At 42.1% G+C, this 21444-nt stretch overlaps 1 protein-coding gene across 4 annotated transcripts in view; it reads left to right on the top strand.

Moving 5' to 3' along the window:
• The window catches only part of cntn5 (contactin 5), a 103660-nt gene extending 82541 nt beyond the window's left edge, over positions 1-21119 (top strand). For 2 of the 4 annotated variants that reach the window (XM_068584378.1, XM_068584381.1), the window contains 12 exons: positions 3427-3554; positions 3958-4145; positions 5474-5594; positions 7412-7570; positions 9940-10089; positions 11023-11093; positions 17115-17349; positions 17447-17556; positions 17709-17895; positions 18067-18179; positions 19293-19461; positions 19898-21118. In XM_068584378.1, the coding sequence (XP_068440479.1) occupies positions 3427-3554; positions 3958-4145; positions 5474-5594; positions 7412-7570; positions 9940-10089; positions 11023-11093; positions 17115-17349; positions 17447-17556; positions 17709-17895; positions 18067-18179; positions 19293-19461; positions 19898-19989 (1723 nt within the window). In that variant the 3' untranslated portion in view covers positions 19990-21118. Of the gene's footprint in view, positions 1-3426; positions 3555-3957; positions 4146-5473; positions 5595-7411; positions 7571-9939; positions 10090-11022; positions 11094-17114; positions 17350-17446; positions 17557-17708; positions 17896-18066; positions 18180-19292; positions 19462-19897 lie in introns of all 4 variants that reach the window. The other 2 variants (XM_068584379.1, XM_068584380.1) reach the window with 2 other exon arrangements.
• The last annotated feature ends 325 nt before the right edge of the window (positions 21120-21444 follow it).

The following is a 21444-nucleotide window of genomic DNA, read 5'->3' as shown; positions in this document are numbered from 1 at the left end:
TTGCTGAAGCTCTGTGTTATAAATAGGATCCAAATTCTTTTTTTTCTTTATTTTTCTTTCGCACACTTTACAGAACAGAACATTATGAGAGAAAGTTAATTGCCCTGTAAAATATGCATGAAGTCATGAAAAGTTTGTCTCCCTCAATATCCGTATATTGTTTTTTACATTGTGGTATTTCATGGCTTAACTTCAAGTGATACCGCTCCTCCTCGGGCCCTTTAGGAATTGCACACATGTCTCGTTGTAACACATCACATTTTCATTACTGTAACTGAAATTAAGTGTCACCACTAGAATAAAACACCTTTAGGTACTGCCGAAGCTCTGGAGGCTGGTCCTCAACCCCGCCTCCTTCTCAGGGATGCTGACAATTTAGACCGGCACAATTGCGTTTGGAATTCACATGCAGTTTGATGCATCATCCTTTATGAGAAACATCCCTCCGTGGCACCTCGAGGCGGCTGAGCAGGGGCGAGGGCCCATCAATCAAAGTGAGCGACGCCGCTGAAATTATCAGTCACTGCTGAGCATCCTGAGTTTTGAGTGAGAGAACGGGACCTTTGTTTATCAGCCGAGACTCAGCTGTCTGTTTCACAGCCTCGCAGCAAGGGCAGCCGGTTGATAATAAGATCCTCAGTGTGTTGCTCCTTCAAAACAGCCTCTTACAGGTGAATGGAAACGGGAGTTTTCAGGAATTAGTTTAACACGCCACTCTCGGAGGTCTTTGCACTTGTTTCAAAAGAAAAAAAAATGGTCCTCTGAGCTGATTCTGGACGTCTATTTTTCTATAAATGGGATGGCTCCAGTAGAACTGATGGATGGGGAGAAGTGAGAGAGTGTGTTGCCTAAAATGGTGATTAATGACCTCGGCTTGTCTGGATCTGATAAAGCCTTTGAGGTATTTGTCAAACCTTCACAAATCTATGTTTTAACGTGTGTGTGTGTGTGTGTGTGTGTGTGTGTGTGTGTGTGTGTGTGTGTGTGTGTGTGTGTGTGCAGGGGGAGATTCATACCTGTCCGAAAAACCACAATCTTGTTTTTATCGGACTCGAGATGAAGTCATGTGTTGAGAGGGCACTGGTACCCTCCACTATGGAGGAAAAAAGCAGTTCATTTTCTTTTCAAAGTAGTTTATCACATACTATCGCTACTCGTGCTGGCGTTTTAATTTGTACAGTGTGTGGTCCATTTTCTATACAATCTCTAAGAATTCCATCATTCAGTATCTCTTCTTCCTCTTAAGCTGCACACACGCTGCTTTTATGAAAAGACAAATCAAGTGAAGAGTTTGATGCAACTTATCAGTGCGACTGCATGGGGGGTAATGATCTGGATAAGGCAAGTGTTCAAGGGGTCCCTGCTCGACCTTGCGAAAGGGTGATTCCTATCTGGAAAAAAAGCCGAAATAAACGGGAGCAGCCCAGTTGCAGGTCTCGGCCAGGGTGACTCCGCAAGGATTTTCTGCCTTTACCTCTATTAAAGCAAAGGGTTAAAGGACGAAGAGACGTTCTATTCTTGAGAGAACGGGAGGAATCGAAGCAGCTTCACGTTTATCTGCCATTGACAGCTGTGCTGACTTAATGAAGGTTTGTAATTAACATGGATTTCCGCTAATGTTCAGGGCTTTTGTCTCCTAAACAGAAAGTATTAATCCCATTAGTTTGAAAGTATGTGTCAGACTCGGTTGAAGCCCACAGACTCTTTGTCTAAGAATCAGACTGTGCCTACGCTAATTAGTCATTTTTTATTATAAACAAATGAGAAACATTTTTTGATTTCATATGTTTATAAGTGTTCTGTAGCGGTCTATTTGACGTCATGTCAGAAAACCATTTATATATATATAAATATATTCAAATGCCACATAGGTTTGCTGTGATCGTCTAAGTGTTTCTTTTAAATTTCCTCGGCTTGAACTCATTTGCATATTCCTACCTTGTCCTCTCTGCCTCGGTGTCCTTGTCAGTTGTGAATTTTCCCCCTAATTTGAAAAATGTCTCCTGGCTGCAGATTGCCTCTGAATTGTCTTATATGTGGGAAGATTTTGTCACGCCCTCGTGAATTTCAATCACTATATCTGTGACGGAAAGAGCTTAGTGTTGCAAATATAAACGCCAAACAACACAAATGAGATTATAAGTCGACAATACCTCTCACACACCCATCAGTCCGATTTTGGATGTTTTCTAATCAAACAATAACTTTTTAAATATTCATTCCCGCTTCCGAAAAAAAGGCAATACTGAAATCAAATGAGGTTCAGATATTCGGTCTATGAAAAGGACTCGCACCAGACACTAAGGGGATATTCTGTCATGTGGTTCCTGCTCCGCAGCCATCTGCTCACTCGCCTGGCTCCGGTGTTACACCCGATACTATCTGATGTCAAGCGTCTAATTCTCCAGCTGTTATTCACAACTCCCAGCGAAATGTTGATCCCGTATTGCTAGTGTCCTTCAGCTGGATAAGGGGCTACTTATGAATGCAGACCTGGTATTGTTGTTGTTTTTTTCTCCCCTCTCTATTACAGTTGTGTTTCCCAAGAGGACAGCTCGGTGATGTGCATGCCTCGGTTTGACAGCTTCTGTTTTTAGATTCATTGAATCCTCTAATATTTAGGGTCTGTCAGGTAGATTCCATCAGCGTTTATTTAGATTTATGGAAATATTGATGCAGAGGAACAAAGCATCTTTTCTATTTCATGTTGTGTAGCATGCTTTCTGCAAATTATGTTCTAAAAATGTCCTTTAATGAATTTAAAATTATACAGCAATTACTCAGATGGCAGCCTATTTTGCTCTTTCGACAACACAAGATCAGATATGGTGCATCATTGTACCCTCATTGAAAGTCAGAGGAATACTGTGTTTCTTTGTTCCTGACATCAATACTCTTCTTTATTTCTTACAATAAACATTTACCCATTACCTTAATCTGTATCTTGAATAACATCAGTTTTAATCCTGTTTGACATCGGGCTACTTAGTGGTATCTGCAAATCAGATTCATTAACACATTTTAATTCTTGGTTGATCTCTCACTCTTTATTTGTATGTTTTCCTTTGCTAAAAGGTTGCGTAACAAATGCAAACACTGTTCTTGACTCCACGTCCCATCACTCTTCTGAGCTTTGTCGTAACACAAACAACGGGCCGTCAGGCGCTTTTTTATCCTTCAATTCAGTGATGATAATGTGCCCGCTGTAAACACTGTTTTATTTTAAGCTGTTCCACTGGAATCTCCAGTGGATTATTATTTTGAGAATCTGAGCAGTTTTTATCCCATCCCATGTGAATATTGCTATTCTTGTAACCCGACGCAACCGCACACACACGGCCTCGTGCCCAAAAAACTTGTCGAGCAACTGATCGTAAGTGTATTTGTTTCTCATACCGGTATTGATTTTTGTGGCATGTCCCCCAGGATTATGTTGTTACGAAACAATACTCTGAGAATTGTCAACTCCAGCCGAGCAGATGAGGGGAACTATGTGTGCCGAGCAGAGAACCAGCTGGGCTCGGCAGAGATGACTGCCGTACTGTGGGTAAAAGGTAAGTGATGCCCAGAGGGCCTTTTATTTTCTGCCAAATTAGCACAAGTCGGCCACCAGTAAACAGTCCCCAATGTCATTTTTTACCCCCCGCCCCCTCGGGTGCGAGGAAATTTACTGTGCTTAATCAACCATGAACCAAGGGCTCTCACTTTCAAGAATCATATTACAAGGACACGGCGTAAAGGCCTTGGTCTCATATATGCACTATACCCAGTCTAGATGAGAGCCAAGCAGGGTATTCATCCAAACAAAGGTGAGTCTGTGTGTGTGGTTTTTTTTTGCCCAAGTTACGTCCCGGGTTCTCGCGATTCGCTCCCGCAGTGACGTCCAAGTGGAATGCAGCGGCTTGACGCTAGCTTTGGTTAGCCTGAGGTGACAGTGTAGCAGCTTTGTGCTTCCAGAGGCCATGCGTGTGGAGCTCAGCCCGAGCAGAGTGGAAGTGACCGTGGGGGAGAGCGTGGTGCTGAGCTGCAAGGCCACACATGACACGTCGCTGGATGTGGCCTTCCAGTGGCTCTTCAACCAGAAGCCCATCAACTTTCAACAGGATGGCGGTCACTTTGAATATATCCAAACAGTAAGAGCAAGAGTAAGAGCTAAGAATACAACTGTCATATTGGTTATGGTCCTTCTGTCCGGCTGTCATCCATTGTAGCTTTATCTGTCCTTCTGTCTTATTTCGTGGTTTCCATTTTAATTGTTTGTGTCATGAGTTCACTTACCTACTGCACTTGTTTGATGTGCTAAAATAATTTTTTCAGCCAAAGGTCAAACTATCATCAAATTACAGTGTATTGTTTTGAATTGCAACTGCGAACTTGCATCTTTATGTGAAAATGAAAACACAAATAGAGACTGCCCCCATACTGTACATCATGTTTTTTGAATAAGCAATATTTATGAATAATTACAAAGAATTGTTCTAATTTGAATGTGTTCATCATTTCTGTTCATGAGTATTGCTGCTTTTGTCGACATGTACGTCATCTCCATTGTGAAATTTTGGCTTTGTAAAAACACGAGTGCAAATCCATTCACCATCTGCTCGTCCTGAGCTGTACCCATTCTTCCTGTTGGATTGTCTGTCTGTTTGATTTCCGTCATCTAGAATAGGTCGAGGGAGACATGGTCAAGAGTCTTCTGAGAAAGATGTCGTATAAATTCTGCCAGCGAGAAACAAAAGCTACACAAACCAAAAGACACTTAACCTTTGCCTCCCTAAACACATTGTTGCATTGTTAACCTTGTCACTGTAACCACAGAGGAACCTCTTCCTACATGGTCACGTTGTTATGTCCCTTTGTACACACTAACAATTATGTATTAAATTAAGCTGTACATCACTTTTCAGAAGCATCATTTTGAAAAATAAAAAGTCAGTGTTGAGTAAGTTTCGTCAAGCTTAATTTGGTTAATTTAGTATAATTTCCCCTCTTCATAATGCAGAAATAAAATCATTAGAGACCAAACCATGAAATGAAGTTGAAAACAAATGTGCAAGAGAGTAGGGAGTCCTTTTTATGTCACTATTCCTTTATCAACAGTCACATCTGTCCTGCTGTGTCCTCTGCTACTACCCATGCTCGGGAGAGAAAGTATTTGCAGTGACAATCCGTTACAGGCACAACAGATTCCTGGCCGATGCATGGTTTGTAATTTTAATCAGGTTTCGTGCTAAACAGCTGCCTGTGGAACTTGAATTATTCCCAGACTTGCCTGAGGCGTTTCTCATTTCAGCAGAGAGAGGAAATACGGGGCGCTGAAGAATGTAGCAGCAAGCATGCACCTGAATTAAACAGAAATCTCTCAAGCCACATGAGCCTCTACAAGATGTAAAGGAATCACACTTTTCGTGTCAAGTGCATTTAGGCTTGCAGAATATCTAACTTTCTTTTTTTTTTTCATTCCCAATTGCAGCAGTCTTCAACAGTGGATCTGATGATTAGGAGCATTTTGTTGAAGCATGCTGGGAAGTATGGGTGCCGAGCCCAGACCAGTGCTGACGCCGTGTTCGCGGAGGCTGAGCTCCTTGTTCGAGGTGAGCTTGTTGTCAGCGGCGGTGCTCCAATGCACTGCGACGTCTCTCGTGCATTCTTTAGTTGAGGCAGTGACTCACTCTGCCCCCTGAACTGAGCCACTGCACCCTGAAACAAAACCCACATGGGTTTCTCAAAAATAATGATTCTTGGCATGTTTAGTTCAGTAGAAATGGACACAATGACGAGCACTACTGCAAAACAATGACAACGTTTTATCTGAATATAGGACATTTGAGACATGTTTCTAAAACCTGTGGGAGTATGTTCACACTTTAATAACTAGCGGCAGCACTTGTAAACACTGTTTTATTTTAAGAAATCCCCGGCTTCACAGGAACAGCATTGGCATGTTCTGTCCCGATCGCCAGGTGATGCGGTGGTTCACTTTTACGCTGCAGTCTTCATCTTTTTGACCTGTTTTTGCTGCTGAATCAGTTTGACATCCTGGATATATCCTTCATGAATCTTATACACGTGCCTGCTTCTCTCTGAAATCATGTTACCAAAAATCCGATATCGATTTCTTCAGTGAGTGCAGTTAGTGGCAGTGTTTGTTCCACGGTAGCTCGAGGCAGCAGCGCAGGGCGGGGCTTAGCGAATGGTCAATCGCACGACGACTATTTCCACATTATCGCACCCCTTTTGGCCTTTTGATCTTGTCTTGTGTTTTTATGGCCACTGTGAGTTGTGCTGGACAGACGGTCTGTGTGCATGAACAGGTTTAATATGTGCTGTAAAACAGATTGGCTGAAATGTGTAGTGATCAGATTCTACGGCTGTGTCCGCTTGTTGCTGGTAATGTAATGTTCCCATGATTGTCTGCGCTGCTCCTGGTCATGTTTAAAGGCTATTACTTCCCATATTGTTTCGTTCGAGACGACATAATCGGACCTTTTGTTTTGCTTAGTGATAATATAGAATATAGAAAAAATAACTTGGAATCCACAATTCTGTGTTAGATTTTATGTTAGATTTACATGAAAAACTTGACTTTACACAGCTTTTTTCTCATTAATCACGTAATGTTCAAATAATTAAATATATATTTATCACAATGTTTATATTGATGTATTTAATCATGGCCATTTACCAATACAGTAAGCTCTGCTACAGGGGAGGATATATGCCACGTGTTGGACACACTATAAAGAGGGTACTGTTCCTACAGTGACACAATATGCATCTTAATGTCCCAAAATGCAAATGCACCTTTCAGTACAACCTTCTAATGGGCACTTTTTGGGGACACAGAACATTGGTTTTCATTGAGTGCACCAGCTGCCAGCTTTTCATTTACAGCTGTTCACCCTAGAGTCCTCAGACGTTCGCTGCTCTTGCAGATTACATTTACTTTTGAAGACTGAGGTAAACATATGTTTGGCTGTTATAGAACACAGGAAGGTCTAGCACACAGTCATGCTCAGCAGAACAAGTAAACTGCCTCCAAAACCCCCCCCAAAAAAAGAAAGCTTTGATATCCCCTCATCAGCAGGAAATGCTTGGCAGCACATCGGTGTCAGCCTGCTTCAGTTTAGTATGTCTGTGTCTCTCGTCTGTTGTTTGTTTGTGCAAAGATTACAACAGAGAATGGATGTTGTCACTAGATGCACACAGCTGCACGTCTTCCTTGCGTGCATGGTTGCATCCATTAGTGTATCTAATGACAACAATGCACAGTGACTAAGACATCACAATATGGGCCGTCTTACAACAGCAACAGAGATTGTTTTGTGTTGCTCCCTCATGTCGTGACATTTCTGAAGCATTGGTGATTCAACCTGTAATTTAATCTGTGTCCTAACTCTCTTTCCACCAGGTCCTCCCGGACCCCCTGGAGTGGTGATAGTGGAGGAGATCACGGATGCCACGGCCACCCTGTCCTGGACTCGTGGCCTGGACAACCACAGTCCGATCAGCACCTATAATTTACAGGCCCGCAGCCCATTTTCATTAGGCTGGCAAACTGTCAAAACAGGTAATCAATAAGGAGCAAATTGCAGCCTCTAGATCTGTGAGGTTAATGTGAGGCTGTATACAAAGGCCTTAATCCTGCCCAAAGTTAAGTGCGGAGATGGTGAATCAGCCCAACAAGAGCATGGTTACTGCAGTCAAGAGATAGAACGACACATTATTATGGCAAAGCACCTTGATACACACAATCAGACTTTTACTTTCAGAGACTGCTGCAAGAAGAAAAACCCAGATGTGAGTCACCATGTTTGCACTTCAGATTCTCTCGTCTCAAAATTAATGTTTTTATGTTTTTAAATGGGGTTTTGGTTAGATCTCTGAAAAAAGGTTGAAGTGTAACAGATTTTAATGCTTTTTAGGGAGCGGCTGTAGCTTAGGCGGATGAGTGGTCGTTAAGTGTCCCTGAGCAAGACATCCAACCCCTCGTCGCCCCTCAGGACAGCCCACTGCTCCTTAACCAAGGATGGGTCAAATGCAGAGAAGAATTTCCCCAAGGGATTAATAAAGGATAACTTTCACTTTTTTTGTTTTACGATAAAGAAAAAGAAGCTTTTACGTTTATTGCCGAAGGCTGTTGCTAACAAGTAGCAAAATGAGAGTACGAAACGTCATCTTGTCAAACTCTCCCCTGCCTTCAGTTTAAATTATGAATTATTAAAGTCACATGACTGTGGCAGGGTTTTTTATCGTCAAATGTTCACTTTTTACTTCTGTTGATTGCTTTAAGACTTCAAAAATTGTAAAAGTGTTTTTCATTTGAAGAAGATTATCATGCTGAACAAAACATGCAAGTGTCATAAACTTGAATTTGCCACAGAGCTTTTTTTAAACAATAATCCAAAAATCCAACAGTTTCTTTTTGTCCCCAGATATCTGTTTGAGAGGTTAAAACTCAGTTCTCTTCCAAGCTGTCGTTTTATGTTTGAACTTGGCTGTTGTTCAGAGGAGCTTAGCGAAAAAAAGCAATTTGGGCCCACATCAAATGTCTTTGCTTTGAATTTTCTTCAGTGTCATATCAGCGGTTAGTGGGAAATTAACCTTTTGGGCTTGAATTATAAGACCTATCCATGTTCATTTAGTATAGATGCACTTCCACCGCTTAAAAAAAGTGAATTACCTGCTTTTTTTTCCTGTACCTTGACAGAAAAACCATCAATTACTATCACTTAGCATTTAAAGGATGAAGGCTTGCTAAGCATTGTGCATAATCCATCTTAATATGCTGCATGATAATAATAGCAGAGTTTAAGGTGCCATAATGATTCATCCCCGCAGATACATAAATCACATTTTGTATACACTGCTCTCACATCATGTCTGTTCAACCACATTTAATTCGATAAAGCACAATTAGGACTCTGTGATGTATTGTCAGTGTTGAACTTGAAGGGGGTACCGGGGCTTTTAAGCTCCCACTCCCTGCAAACACAGTTATCAGCTCCTGTTTGAAGAGCGGCGAGCCAGACAGAGTGGTCTCATCGTGAGCTGCTTCGGATGATAAGAGCGTAAGCTCCTAGGCATCCCCGAAAGTTGCCTTCGTTACACAGCGAGACCTGTGGTTCGCCTGTGACACGGATATGCTTTCAGTCAATGTTTGTTTGTTGTCGCGGGCTCAATATTGACGAAGCTTGATTGTGGCAGCGCTGAAGAAGCTAGATTAGTCATGTTACCTGCTTGTAATTTCTTTTCAAAAATACATTCATGAATCCTGACGGGTTTTCTTTTGTTTTACTCTCGGGATGCGATGTGTAATTACGCCGCTCTCTAAGTCCTCTGTAGATACTGTGAGAATTGATTGAAAGCAGCTTCCTTCTATGTAATGAGTTATACTTCCTGATGTCCTCTAAAGCTGCGAGTAAGCCGTTGTTCAGACGTGAAAACGTTGTCACGCCGGGTCTCAAGTAAATTGGGTCTCGTCACCACCTGGTGAAACGATATGCCGTGTCACAGTGAACGCGGAGGGAACTACGACCGTGGTGTGTTTTTATTGGTTTCCTCTGTACTGGAGCCCACTGGAGGATGTGGGATGAAACGACGGCAATGTGTCGACTTGAAGCTTCTAAACACAAATGTAAACGTTGTAGCAGTTTTAGGGAACAGAAAGTAATTGGAAGTCATCACACAAAGTAGTATATAATTCTCTAGTTAAAGACTGCCTGTGGGCCCAAACATCAGAAGATGCATATGATGCTCTGCCAGCCATCTTCCCATTGCCTGTGTAGATGCTCAGTTGGTTGATTGAGGTCAGGGGACAGCACATAACTTTCGAATATTCAGCCATAAACTTTTTTCTTTTTTTTTAAACTTCTTGAATTCCTCGCCTGCGTGTACAAATATCATTAATACCTAAGCACTAAACACTGCTGTCTGCAGACCCACAACCAGTGACAGGGGACATGGAGTCTGCCATGGCTGTGGAGCTCAACCCCTGGGTGGAATATGAGTTCAGGGTGGTGGCCAGCAATGCGATCGGGACCGGGGACCCCAGTGCACCCTCGAGAGGCGTTAGGACGAAGGAAGCAGGTAAATCCGCCAAGCCATCAATATGCACTACATTCAAGTCACATTTTGAGTCCAGAAACTTCTAGTTCTGATGATGTATTGTATCTACACAGCTTACAGTACCCCACATTGCCAACCCATGACCATGTTACATTCCCATTGTTCATATACTCCATTTTAATTGGGCAGAAGGGTTGAAAATAAGCTGCTTACATGAATTTCAACAAGCGTGGTGTTTCCGCTGAAGCAGCCTGTCCTTTAATGCCCCGAGGCAAAGACACAGAAGAATACGGTATTTATGGTGTGCAGAAATTGACTGAGACAGTCGGCATCAGGCGTGCCGCTTCACTAACTGCTCGTTCTCGGCTATAAAACGTAATAATTACAGAGGTCAGTGGTCATTTGGAAGTGGCTTATTTAATCTGTCCTATCGCTTCAGCGTAATTAAAAGACTAATTACTGCGTCTGCACACTGTTGTGGTAATTCATCTTTAAAGTTATAAACTGCAATTCAAAGATGAACAAAAAGAATAAATGAAAAATTCCGAACGCTGCACCGAAGCTCTCACTCTCAATTTGATCGACAGGTAATTGAATGCAGGCACGAACATCAAACGATATATCGAGTTTCTTGATGTTTTATAACGCTGTAAAAGGTTTGTTTACTTCAGCGATGTTTGAAACAGTGTCTTACTGTATTCATGACCTCCTGACTCACAAAACGCTTTTTTTTTTTTCTTTTATCATGATGACAAATTTAGCAATTACTAAAACCAAAGTGCAGCTCAATTGCATGTGGTCATACGTTGAGGATTAGGCCTTAAAGGCCATGGGACCCGACTGTCTGAAAGGTTTTTGAGTTTTATTTTTCTGTATTTTTCTGTCAAAACCATGTTGAAGTGCGTTTGCAGTGTGGCGTCAGTGATGCATTGTTAACCTTTCTGCTTCACACAGTCCCGTCAGTGGCACCATCGAACGTCAGCGGAGGGAACGGCCGAAGGCACGAACTGGTCATCTCGTGGGAGGTAGGGTCCTAACTGCCTCTGTAGCACAACCGTGAGAACATATGTGCGAGAAAAACTCAAATGTCACAGCGGGCCTGCTGTTCCAGTTGCGCCAACCCAGAGATGTGTTGCATAAACGGGAGTTAATGGAGGCTTTTTTTTTTTGTTGTCTAATCTAACTTAAAAATAATCTTTGCCGCTTCCTGTTGTTTCGAGGAATGTCAGCAGCATGACATTCAAATTGTGTGGAGTTTAAACTCCTCAGTGAGGATATAATGTTCGTATCTCTACAGAAGGCTTGAAGCTCCTTCAAATTCATGCTTCTCCAAACACTCTTTCGCTTTATAAAGATTGATGATTCAGAAACAGCCCCAGTTCATGCATTAATTATACCAGAATGATTATTATTAAGAAGAGTTCACTAAAGTTTACCAGCACTTGAAGACTGAATGTTAAACTTTACCATCAGAAGGCTAATAGAAATGCAAAAAAAATCAATGTCTTCCCAGTCAATAGATTAGATAAACATTTTGAGCACTAAAGATGATTGCATATAATAAACTTGTCTTGAATATCAATATGTTGCATTATGTAAACAGAAATATGGTAACGAGATCTAAATATGTTAGTTCTCAGGGGAGACGCTCAGGGATCAGCTGCTAATAACTAATAAACTGGCAGTGAGATATACTGTGGAAGAGTGTTATGCTTTGGGGGGTTTTGAAAATGTGTGTGTGAGGCTGGGACAAAGTTATATATATATATATATATATATATATATATATATATATATATATATATATATATATATATATATATATATATATATATATATATATATTTCATGGAAAGAGCATAAGTCATTTTTAGAAATGCTTCACAGAGAAAATTACCTTTTTTTTTTCAATTACTCAGTTACCTTTGTTACAAAAAATAAACAGTCTCTTCATGTTTTCCAGGGACCAGAGGCTGAGTAATTGAAATAAAGATGCTCATTTTGTGTGTGAAGTATTCATTTAACCTGAGGCTCAACAGAATCCGCTTGTGCTGCGACTCATGAACCCGTCCACCTGTAAAGCAGGTGTACAGTAATCTGTAGTATCACAACGATGACACGAGGCTGACGCAGAGCTGCAGAACATAGAAAACTTTACTTTTTAATTAATGAACATGTTGATCCTGTACGTCAGTGTGTTTTTTCAACGTTTCCTGTGTGTGGCTCTGTAAAAAAAGAGCAGTTCCTGCGGGATTCAAACCCCCGCACATAAAAAGCATAGCAATTATTATATTCAGGATTTTTACATGATTAAATGTGAGAAGACACCTATGCGGTGTAAATATTCATAATTTAAATTTGAGAAAGTATTCCTCAACAAAAAAAGATGTGATAATAAAAGTGTATGTTAAGTGAATTTCTTATCACGAGCCGCCGCTGTAAGAACATTCTTTGAAACATGCAGCGTGAGAATCAATGTTATAAATATATTTATTTATGATAGAGTGAAAACAAGCCCAGTGAAACAAGGGTCCCTTTAAACATCGGTGCAAAAACCGCTCTGCCAATGTTCCCTTAAGGATTAAACTGTCACTGAGTAATAAATCCTGCATGTGAATGTGACTTAATAATCATGTAGAGGTTGTTACTGCATGTGCCATTCATTAAAAAGCTTCACTTTGTGTTGCCTGGGAATACTTGTCAGACATTATTAAGGGGGATAAAGCTTGGTTGATGGACGACGCAACTCCTCGTGGCTCCTATACTTGAAGGAAACGGTTTAATGACTTGAAGATATACAGATGATTGCATGAGTTTACAGTCAGTTGCTTTCGCTTGAGCTGAGATATGACGAGGAGACGCAGTTTCCCTCCGTGTCTGCTGGGGACCGCTGTTTGCACACAGTCCTATTCCCACAACCATCAAAGAGGGATCTAATTAAAACATAGAGGAAAGTTTCAGACCCTCAAGTGAGAGAATGATGAGAAGAGTCTGGAGATGTTTTTAAAGGTAGGAGGAGACACGTATTGAGGGATTTGCTGAAATATTTAAAGAACAGAGTTGAGCTCGGGAGGTTGGGAATCAATTTTGATTTGTGTGACGAGTTAAAGCTTGAAATTCAGCAGAAATGTCATTGCATTTAAATTGCATTTTTTGGGCTGACAAATTGTTGACATTTTCTAAATAGATATTGATTGGGTTCTTTTTCTCATCTATATTTGATCTAATTATCTCATCTTCAAAGTTTTTTTTCTCCCCTGCATAAAAAACCAAAACCAAAACCAAATTAAATTCTATGGACCAAGAGTCCATTAATGATAGCGGATAAACTGTATATTAAGTAAGAGTTCAGTCTAATTAAAGTAGCTACGCTGTGATTAAATTTGGCTTTTGGTCATCGTTCCGATGTCTCACACCTCATTTCCCAAACGCTCTGTGTACCAATGTGAGTTTACTTACTTACTAATGCATGTCCTTACGTTCAACACTAGGGGGGCCTGCAACTTATGCTATACAGAATAGCAACAATACTCTTAAAGGATGTCCCAGCCTAAACCCTGAACCACAATAATGCCACCTACGGACACAACAACTTGTGGGAACGAGGCGTAATCATGTTTATAAGAAATGGGCATTGTCAGCGTGACGTCACTCGTTGGTTTGTGGACTTTTTTCGGGATCAGCGATTTTGCTGTCGCCATCTTGGAATGCGGAGAAGTGGCGTAGAGATGCTGTATATGTCTCTGGTAGCTGCAGCAACCTGTCAATCACAGTAAGCCTGCTTTATTTGAACACCATCATTTACTAAATGTCAATTGAGACCACAAACTCTTGTTTAAAATGTTTACTGAGGGAATAAATCAAGTGAGAAGTAGGGTCATTTTCGCATAGACTTCCATACAATCAGACTTTTTGTTTTACGTGACCCTGCTGGTCAGTAGAGAGAATGCACGTTTCATGACACTTCCGCTTTGGCTAAAACGACTCAGGTGTAAAGGCTCTAAACTCCTAAACAGCCGTGACCCTTCAGAATATGGCGAGAGAGTTGCAGATTATATCCAGTGCTCATGAGCTGTGAGGGGGCTCAGGTCAGCGGCCATCATCAGGGCAATTATTTGTTATGAGAGGAAAGACGTGATCGACCCATCTAGTACAGTATTCTACATCCAGGCTTTGAACCTGGAAGAAAGACGTCAACTCTTCCAACGAGGGACAAACCGGAAAGTGCTTTAGTCCGCTCAGCCAGGATGCTTTTCCACAAGATCAGAGGCTGAAGTGGTTATTGTAAAGAGAAAATACTTTTATGAGATAAAGATTTAACTGTCCCAGAGGAAATAAGGCATGGCAGCAGCAAAGAGGACAATGCAAGCACCAGAGCCTATTCAACTGAATACCACAAAAGCAATACGTAGATCAATGCAGACAAACCTCAGAGTGACTTGAAATTACGATTTTGATTCATGGATTAAATGTGAATGTTTTTTAGAGATATTTCCAGCACATGTGCATGCTGTTTTTTTGTCTGTCATTGGCTCTCCTGATTGGAAAAACCTTGTATCCAAGAGAGATCGTCTGGACAATACACAACCCTGGGATCACAGCTCATTGCATTTTAAACGTAGTCCCTCTTTATTCTGTTGGAAATGTGTTTAACCACACAAGGTCTCAGAGTTTGAGGGCGCAACTTGGTCACGACTGCCGAACTAGCTGACGAAGCTCAAAGAAGGCCAGCCGGGCCGTGTGCTACACAGAGCCGCATGAGCCGGGCCAGTGATTAAGACGTTTTGGATTTTAAATGTGGGTCGCACCAGAGCGGCACAACGATGATTAACCTTGGTTCTCGGAGCCGTTCCAAAAAAGTCCAAGGGATGTTTATGAATATCTGTTTGTAATGTAAATCTTGACTAGGGTTGCGCTCGAAACGTTCTAACTCTCACGCCAAGTAAAGAGGATATCAGCGGACAGCTTGGCTCTCGGCCAGGTTCGGTGCGCAGCGTGTGCAGAATTCTTATGAGCAACGCAGAGAATTTGCAATTGAGATCAGTTGAAGGATATATTAACAGGGGAACGGTGAACAGATGTGGATGCAACTGACAGTTATTCTTGTAGTTATTAAGTATGGGAGTCCAACTGCCACTGGGAAGATAACCTTCACATGAGGAGAAGTGCCCCTCCGTGGCACATTATGGGGGATAATGTCCATTCCAGATGGGATGGTGTTTGGCGCTCGAACATTTCCTGTTTATAAATGAGAATTATGCTATGTAAAGAGTGTCATTAGAGTAGCTTGTATAACACAATGACGACCTCCTTATAAATACATGCAGGACCCCGTGTTGGAAGAAAAATCAAGGGATACTTTAAGTGACATAAAACCATGATTGGTTGGATGTGCTAGAGTCCTTTCAAGCACTCCATCAATTTGAGTACAATTGTTTCTTTCTAAAGGACCGTCTTGATCAGACTCAAGGAAATGCAGAGCTGCAGCTATTTTAGTTTCAGCAACCTCTGTGATAGAAACAATTTGCTTTCTTCAACAAATGCTTCATCATGTGTGAGCATCATCGAGTCTGCTCGTCTGTTTTTTTTCAGACATTTTTTTGCCGGTACAGAGTGTACAATAGGGCAAAAAATGTAAAATACTTTTTAAACGACGCTCTCCGAGAGCGCCGCTGGACAATGTCGAGACGCTTCACTTCGATGCAGTGTCCTCCTTTCAGCACCCGTCGTTTCAGGTCGTTTAAGCTCTGCCCTGTTTCTTCTCCTTTCTGCTAAATGCTCTTGGAAATAAATCAGGACGTCGTCAGTGATCAATGCCGATGGATATTAAAGGAGACGGAGCAGGAATGTTAGTCCTTTTTTTGGCAGTCGAGGCATGCGAGCGTGCTACAGTTCTGCCTCTCCAATCATCTGTGGAGAGTTGTCAGTGCCTGGACGGCCATGGTGGGCAAGGTTATTAAGCAGGATGAATGACTAAACAGTCTCTGCAGCTTCGTTCAGCCGTCTCATTAGAGTCGACGGTGGGAGACTGTTTTTTTCTTCTTTTTTTTCTTTCTCTGGGAGCCATCGGAAGGACCATTAGTGATGGCCCTACAGTCACCGTGACTGAGCCCCGGCAGGCCCGGCAATTTCATCCACAAGATTTACCTCAGTTCAATCAGCCCTCTCACACCGTGGCCACACTTAGCCGCGACAATCTCAATTCCCAAACCCGGGAAGTGTTTCTAGACTTAACTAGCTAATTTGTTGATGCTGTTTTTTTTTAAGATCTATATTTCTTGGCATGTCTTTGAAAGCCTTGTCAGCCCTGATAATAACTTTGATGGAAGCTAATTCATTTCCACTGATCATCCCCGTAATTAGGCGGTCATGGTGATTGAATGAAATGTGAACTAACGTCTCCAACCACCACCAATCCCTCTGTGGACTGAATAGCTAATTTGGGTGATGCCTTCTGGGTACAATGCTACTTTGAAGCTTGTGCAAATCAACACATTAAAGCTCGCTGTCTTTTTGTTGCCAAAAAAACAGGTGTACAGGTGTTTGTCATTTATTAAATTTAGATTTTAAACCCTGCAGCCCGTATTTTAATTAAATTCAAGCTCACTTAATGAATTGGCATTTGAGTTGATTAAGCGCGGAGCAGCTGTGGAACACAGCCCCCAGTCTCGCCACTTCAGGAAAACCACAGCTTAGCAGCGCACAAAACCTGTGTCCCAAAAAAAATGTACCCGTCAGACATGGAAAAATAAATGTGCTACATAATGGGGACAACTGAGCCAGATATCATTTGATTCCATTACTCAAGACTGACTGCATCTTTATTAACACTGGCAGCCAACAGCAGCAGTCAAGGGGTAGGAAATTAAAAGCGGTTTCAACGGGATGACTAGAGGAAAAAGGCATGTTTTGTTTAATGAGAGCCACACAGAAGAGGCTATTTAGATGAGTCACTGCACCCTCAGTCACTGATGCCGTCACAGTAAGATAGGTTTGCCCTTTATCTCAGTGAGGATCAGTTTCTGTCTTTCCACTGTATTCATCAGCCCGTATCCGAGGAGTTCCAAAATGGCGAGGGCTTTGGGTACATCGTCGCATTTCGCGCCAACGGAACCAGAGGCTGGAAGGAAAAGATGGTGACGTCCGCGGACTCCACCACGTACAAATACCGAGACGAGACCTTCCCTCCCCTCACCCCGTTTGAAGTGAAGGTCGGAGTGTACAACAACAAGGGAGATGGGCCGTTCAGCAAAGTTGTCATCATCCACTCCGCTGAGGGCGGTGGGTTCATATTTGTGGCTGCATTGATTTAAAAAGAACAGAGGGAAAAGCTTTTCTGCAGTTTCATGGTTGTCACCGTTTCAACATTGCTCCACAGAGCCGAGGGAAGCGCCGTCCGATGTGAAAGCTTACAGCATTTCTTCATCGGAAATTAGGGTCACCTGGAAACCGCCCAATCCCGGCCCCGGGAGACCAAGAGGATATGAGGTACGTGTAAATTGTGTGCCTTGTGGGGTGGGGGGGAGGTTTGCATCCGCACATTTCCATACGGTATATGACGTTTTGCTCAAGCGTGTGAACCTTCAAGCACAAGTCAAAGGTACGACCGTTTTCAAAGTCTTTTCATTTCGTCTGAACAGGTCAGCTACTGGAAAGACATGGAGCAGGAGGAGTCGGGGGCAAAACAAAGAACTGTGAAGAACGAAACAGCCATGGTCCTGACAGGACTAGAGGGCAACAGCCTGTATCTCATCACTGTAAAAGGCTTCAACAGCATCGGGCAGGGTCCTGCCACTGCAGCTGTCACAGCTAACACCAGGAAAGCCCGTGAGTACAGTACTGACACTAATCATGTCACACTATATATGGAATAGAGGCTACCTGTGCAGTTTGCCCTAAATCCCCCTGTAAAAAGGGTAGTAATTGACCTAGTTGGTTGAAACTCTGCTTAAAAAGTCTGTTTGAATTTGCACCTCGAGCATTGCGTTCTCCTCTCAGCTCCTGCTCAGCCTCCAACCAACCTCATGTGGATTCAAGAGGGCAACAACGTGTCTTTAAACTGGGACCCAGTGAAGGCAAAGGACAACGAATCTGATGTTATCGGGTATATGGTAATGATCCTTCTTTAAAGTCACGTTTCTTCAACTGCATGAAATTAGGACACATACAAACTATAGATTTGCTAATTGTGAGGAGCAGCTTTTTCCCCTTTAAACTGTTGAATATGTTATAAGGCTAATCTGAATTGTAAACTTTAGGTTCAGCTTGGCGTTATACGTATGTGCAACAAACTTAAGTACAGTGTTTGGACATTTGTACCCCTTGTGCCCCTTGGCGATTATAGTGGACTCTTCCCACCTTTGTGTGCACACGGTCTTGTCAGTCACTTTGACTTTTTGTATTTAAAGAACCGAATGTCCACCAAAGTCTGGAAAGTGCTCCAGCCGCAGCTCATCATTGTCTATGTAGAAAGAAACAGGACCTTCACTTCTCCATTCCTGGACATCTGAAATATTGTTGCTGCTATTACTGTCGTAATGTGTTTTTTTGTATTACAAAGTGTTAATGCCATGTAGACACAATAGCATCCAGCTGCAGAGCTCCAGGCTCAGGCACCTCCATCACCAGGACCGTTGTTGAACATCACATCCTGATCACATGTGTTAAAGTGGAAAATTAAGTGTTTCTCGCGCTTCTTTATCAATATACGTTTATTTGTCCCTATATTGCACATGCTTGTATTGTCTCATCGTGCTTATCATGACTAAAATAGCGTATTTAGTATATATCTAATACATCATATCACATCCATGCCACACAACCTCTACCAATAACACGCAGAGGTAAACAATACAATAATTTCAATAGAACTTTAAACATATAACTTATAAAGTAGGTAACAGAATGTTTAATAAATTGCTAACGTTGGCTAACTTCAACATAAGCACAGCAACAACAGGCAAAGAAATTGTTATTTCATGTAAATTAATAACCTTAGATAATTTTAACGTTAGTTCACTGACGACATAAGCATAGTTTACAATCCCATAAGGTTGGTAAGCCTCGTTACCTAACTTTAAAAGTTACAGTTATATCAGAATATTAAGGTTGTCTCTTCGTATCCTGACGTTTCTGCCGATGGACCTGGAACCCCGAGCCTGGAACTCTGCAGCTGTACTCTCCCCTGTAAAAACCTAAAGTGGCTGTGTGACCATGTCCTGCAGGTGTTACTCAAACAGGAGGGCAGAGGCCACAACCAGGTGACGAGAACCATCAACCCCTCCACCATGCTCTCACTGCCAGAGGGAGGCACCTATATCATTGAGGTGCGCGCCCTCAGCGAAGGAGGAGAGGGAGCGGTCAGCTCCCAAGTCCGACTGGTCACCTCCTCCGGTAAGCTAGTTAGTTGCCTTCCCTCTTCTCAGCCTCACACTCCCCAACGTGACCCATGAAATTCAATCTTCATGCATAGGCTGTTTTCTCTTTGTAGCAATCTTGTGTTCGGCCCTTAATTGAGTCATCGCAGATGTTGTGTGAGCCAAGTTTTCTTTGGCTAATACGGTTTTAATTACGTCGCCCACACAAGCCTTCCTATTCTTACACGGCCTATTAGCTTCTAAGCAACCGGATGGACAGAATGTTTACTGTCCTGCATGTGACATTAGGCAACAGATTGCTTTTTTTTCGCCATTTCTTCGTAGTTCCTGGGGTCCGATTCATTTGCAAGATCAATGGAGTTTTTAAGCATGAAACATTAATGCAATTGCGGCATTCTGTTTTGCATCATCGTTTTCACCCATATTGACTCCTCCCCCTCCCTTCTCTTCAGGTGTCCGGGCAAAAAGCAACGAGCGCTCAGTGCACTGCACACCTCAGGGCCTAACATGGACAGCAATGCTCCTGGTTCTTCTGGTGCCTTGAGTTTCCTGGTCAGGCCACAGGGCCATCCTCATTTCCACGGAGGGAGCCACCAGTCTTCAGCTCCCTCATTCCCTCTGACTGCCTGCTTGCTTTAGCCTTACCCGACCCCCAAGGGCCCGAGGCCCGCCAAAGGGGGGTTGAGTCTGCCGGTTCTTCAGAGTTCATCCATTTAAGTTTCCTGTTTCTTTTTAGGTCTGGGTCTTTGATTTGCACTGTTCTTTCTGACATCCCAATAGTGCTGCACATTAGTGTACATTGCGTGGAAAGATTTGTGTAATCATTTACGTTTAACAGCAAGTGTTCCTCTCATTGACTGGCATCTCACCACATCCTGACGGCTCCTACAGCTCTGTGGCTCCACAGAGCATGAACAGTTCCTCAAAAAGCTGCTGTGGTAGTAATACAGGGATCAGCCGGCCTGTTTCTTTTCATTACTTATCTTAGTCAATTTACCCTTTGGCTGCCTAACAAGCAATGCAGCAGAAGCTCAGTAGAGATAAGTGCATTGTTTTGTTATTTACACATTGAGGAAAAGTTTTTTAATAAGGAACAAAGAATCTGACTATTTCCAGACTTGCTTTTTGTACATTGTGTTACCTTTAGAGCAACAAAAAAAAACAGTGGTGTGTGTCAGCTATGTCAAACTCTGTTTCTTGGTAGTGATTAACCCACGCTTGGTAATACAGTTTGTTGACTGTTGGATGTATGGAGATAGGAAACAGGTTCTTAACTTTAGTGCCCGGACACATCGATAGACAAAGACAACTCTGTACGGACTCTTGGTGTCAGTACAAATAAATGTGATGTATATTTTTCAAACGGTTGTTGTTTGTATTTTCTAACTTTTAGAAAAGTAATATTTCTCGCAACACACCAGGGTTTTTATCCCACATTGTTTCATCTTTGATTATTTGTTTAATAATTTTCTCTCTACAGTTTTCCCCACATCTTTAAATTGCTTACTTTGTCTGACCAACAGTGCAGGATCCAAAGATTTTCAGTGAAATACAACGAAGAAAATTACCAAAATTCCACATTTGAAAAGGGGGAGACTGACAATGTTTGGTGTTTTTGCTTGATATATTTGCTCGATTATTGGAGAATAAAAATTGTTGATCAACTAACTGACAATCATCCCTACAATACAAATCCACCGTGACACTTGTGTTCTATTTTTCATCTATAAATGTTCATCAGACAGTTTTGCAGTAAAGTCTTTCCCGAGAATGATGTAAAGTTTGGGTTCATTGAATTCCACACACGTGGCATCGGAGGCCACAAAACTTTTTCCGATAAAGAACTACTACTACTGCATGGCCAAATAGGGCAGCATCAAGAGTATCTCTCCCTGCTCTCGGGCTCTTGCCTTGTCTGCAGTTAAAGCTTATCTCTCACTGGGCAGAAATCCAAATGAATTTGCCTCAAGTGTAATTAATGTTAGAATGGAGATCTGTG

Source organism: Clinocottus analis, unplaced genomic scaffold (genome assembly GCF_023055335.1).
Source record: "Clinocottus analis isolate CAN_PGR_092001 unplaced genomic scaffold, fCliAna1.0.p SCAF_2, whole genome shotgun sequence".
NCBI classification, from domain to species: domain Eukaryota; kingdom Metazoa; phylum Chordata; class Actinopteri; order Perciformes; family Cottidae; genus Clinocottus; species Clinocottus analis.
Note: the sequence above shows the minus strand (reverse complement) of the source record. Positions and strands in the feature narration are given on the sequence as shown.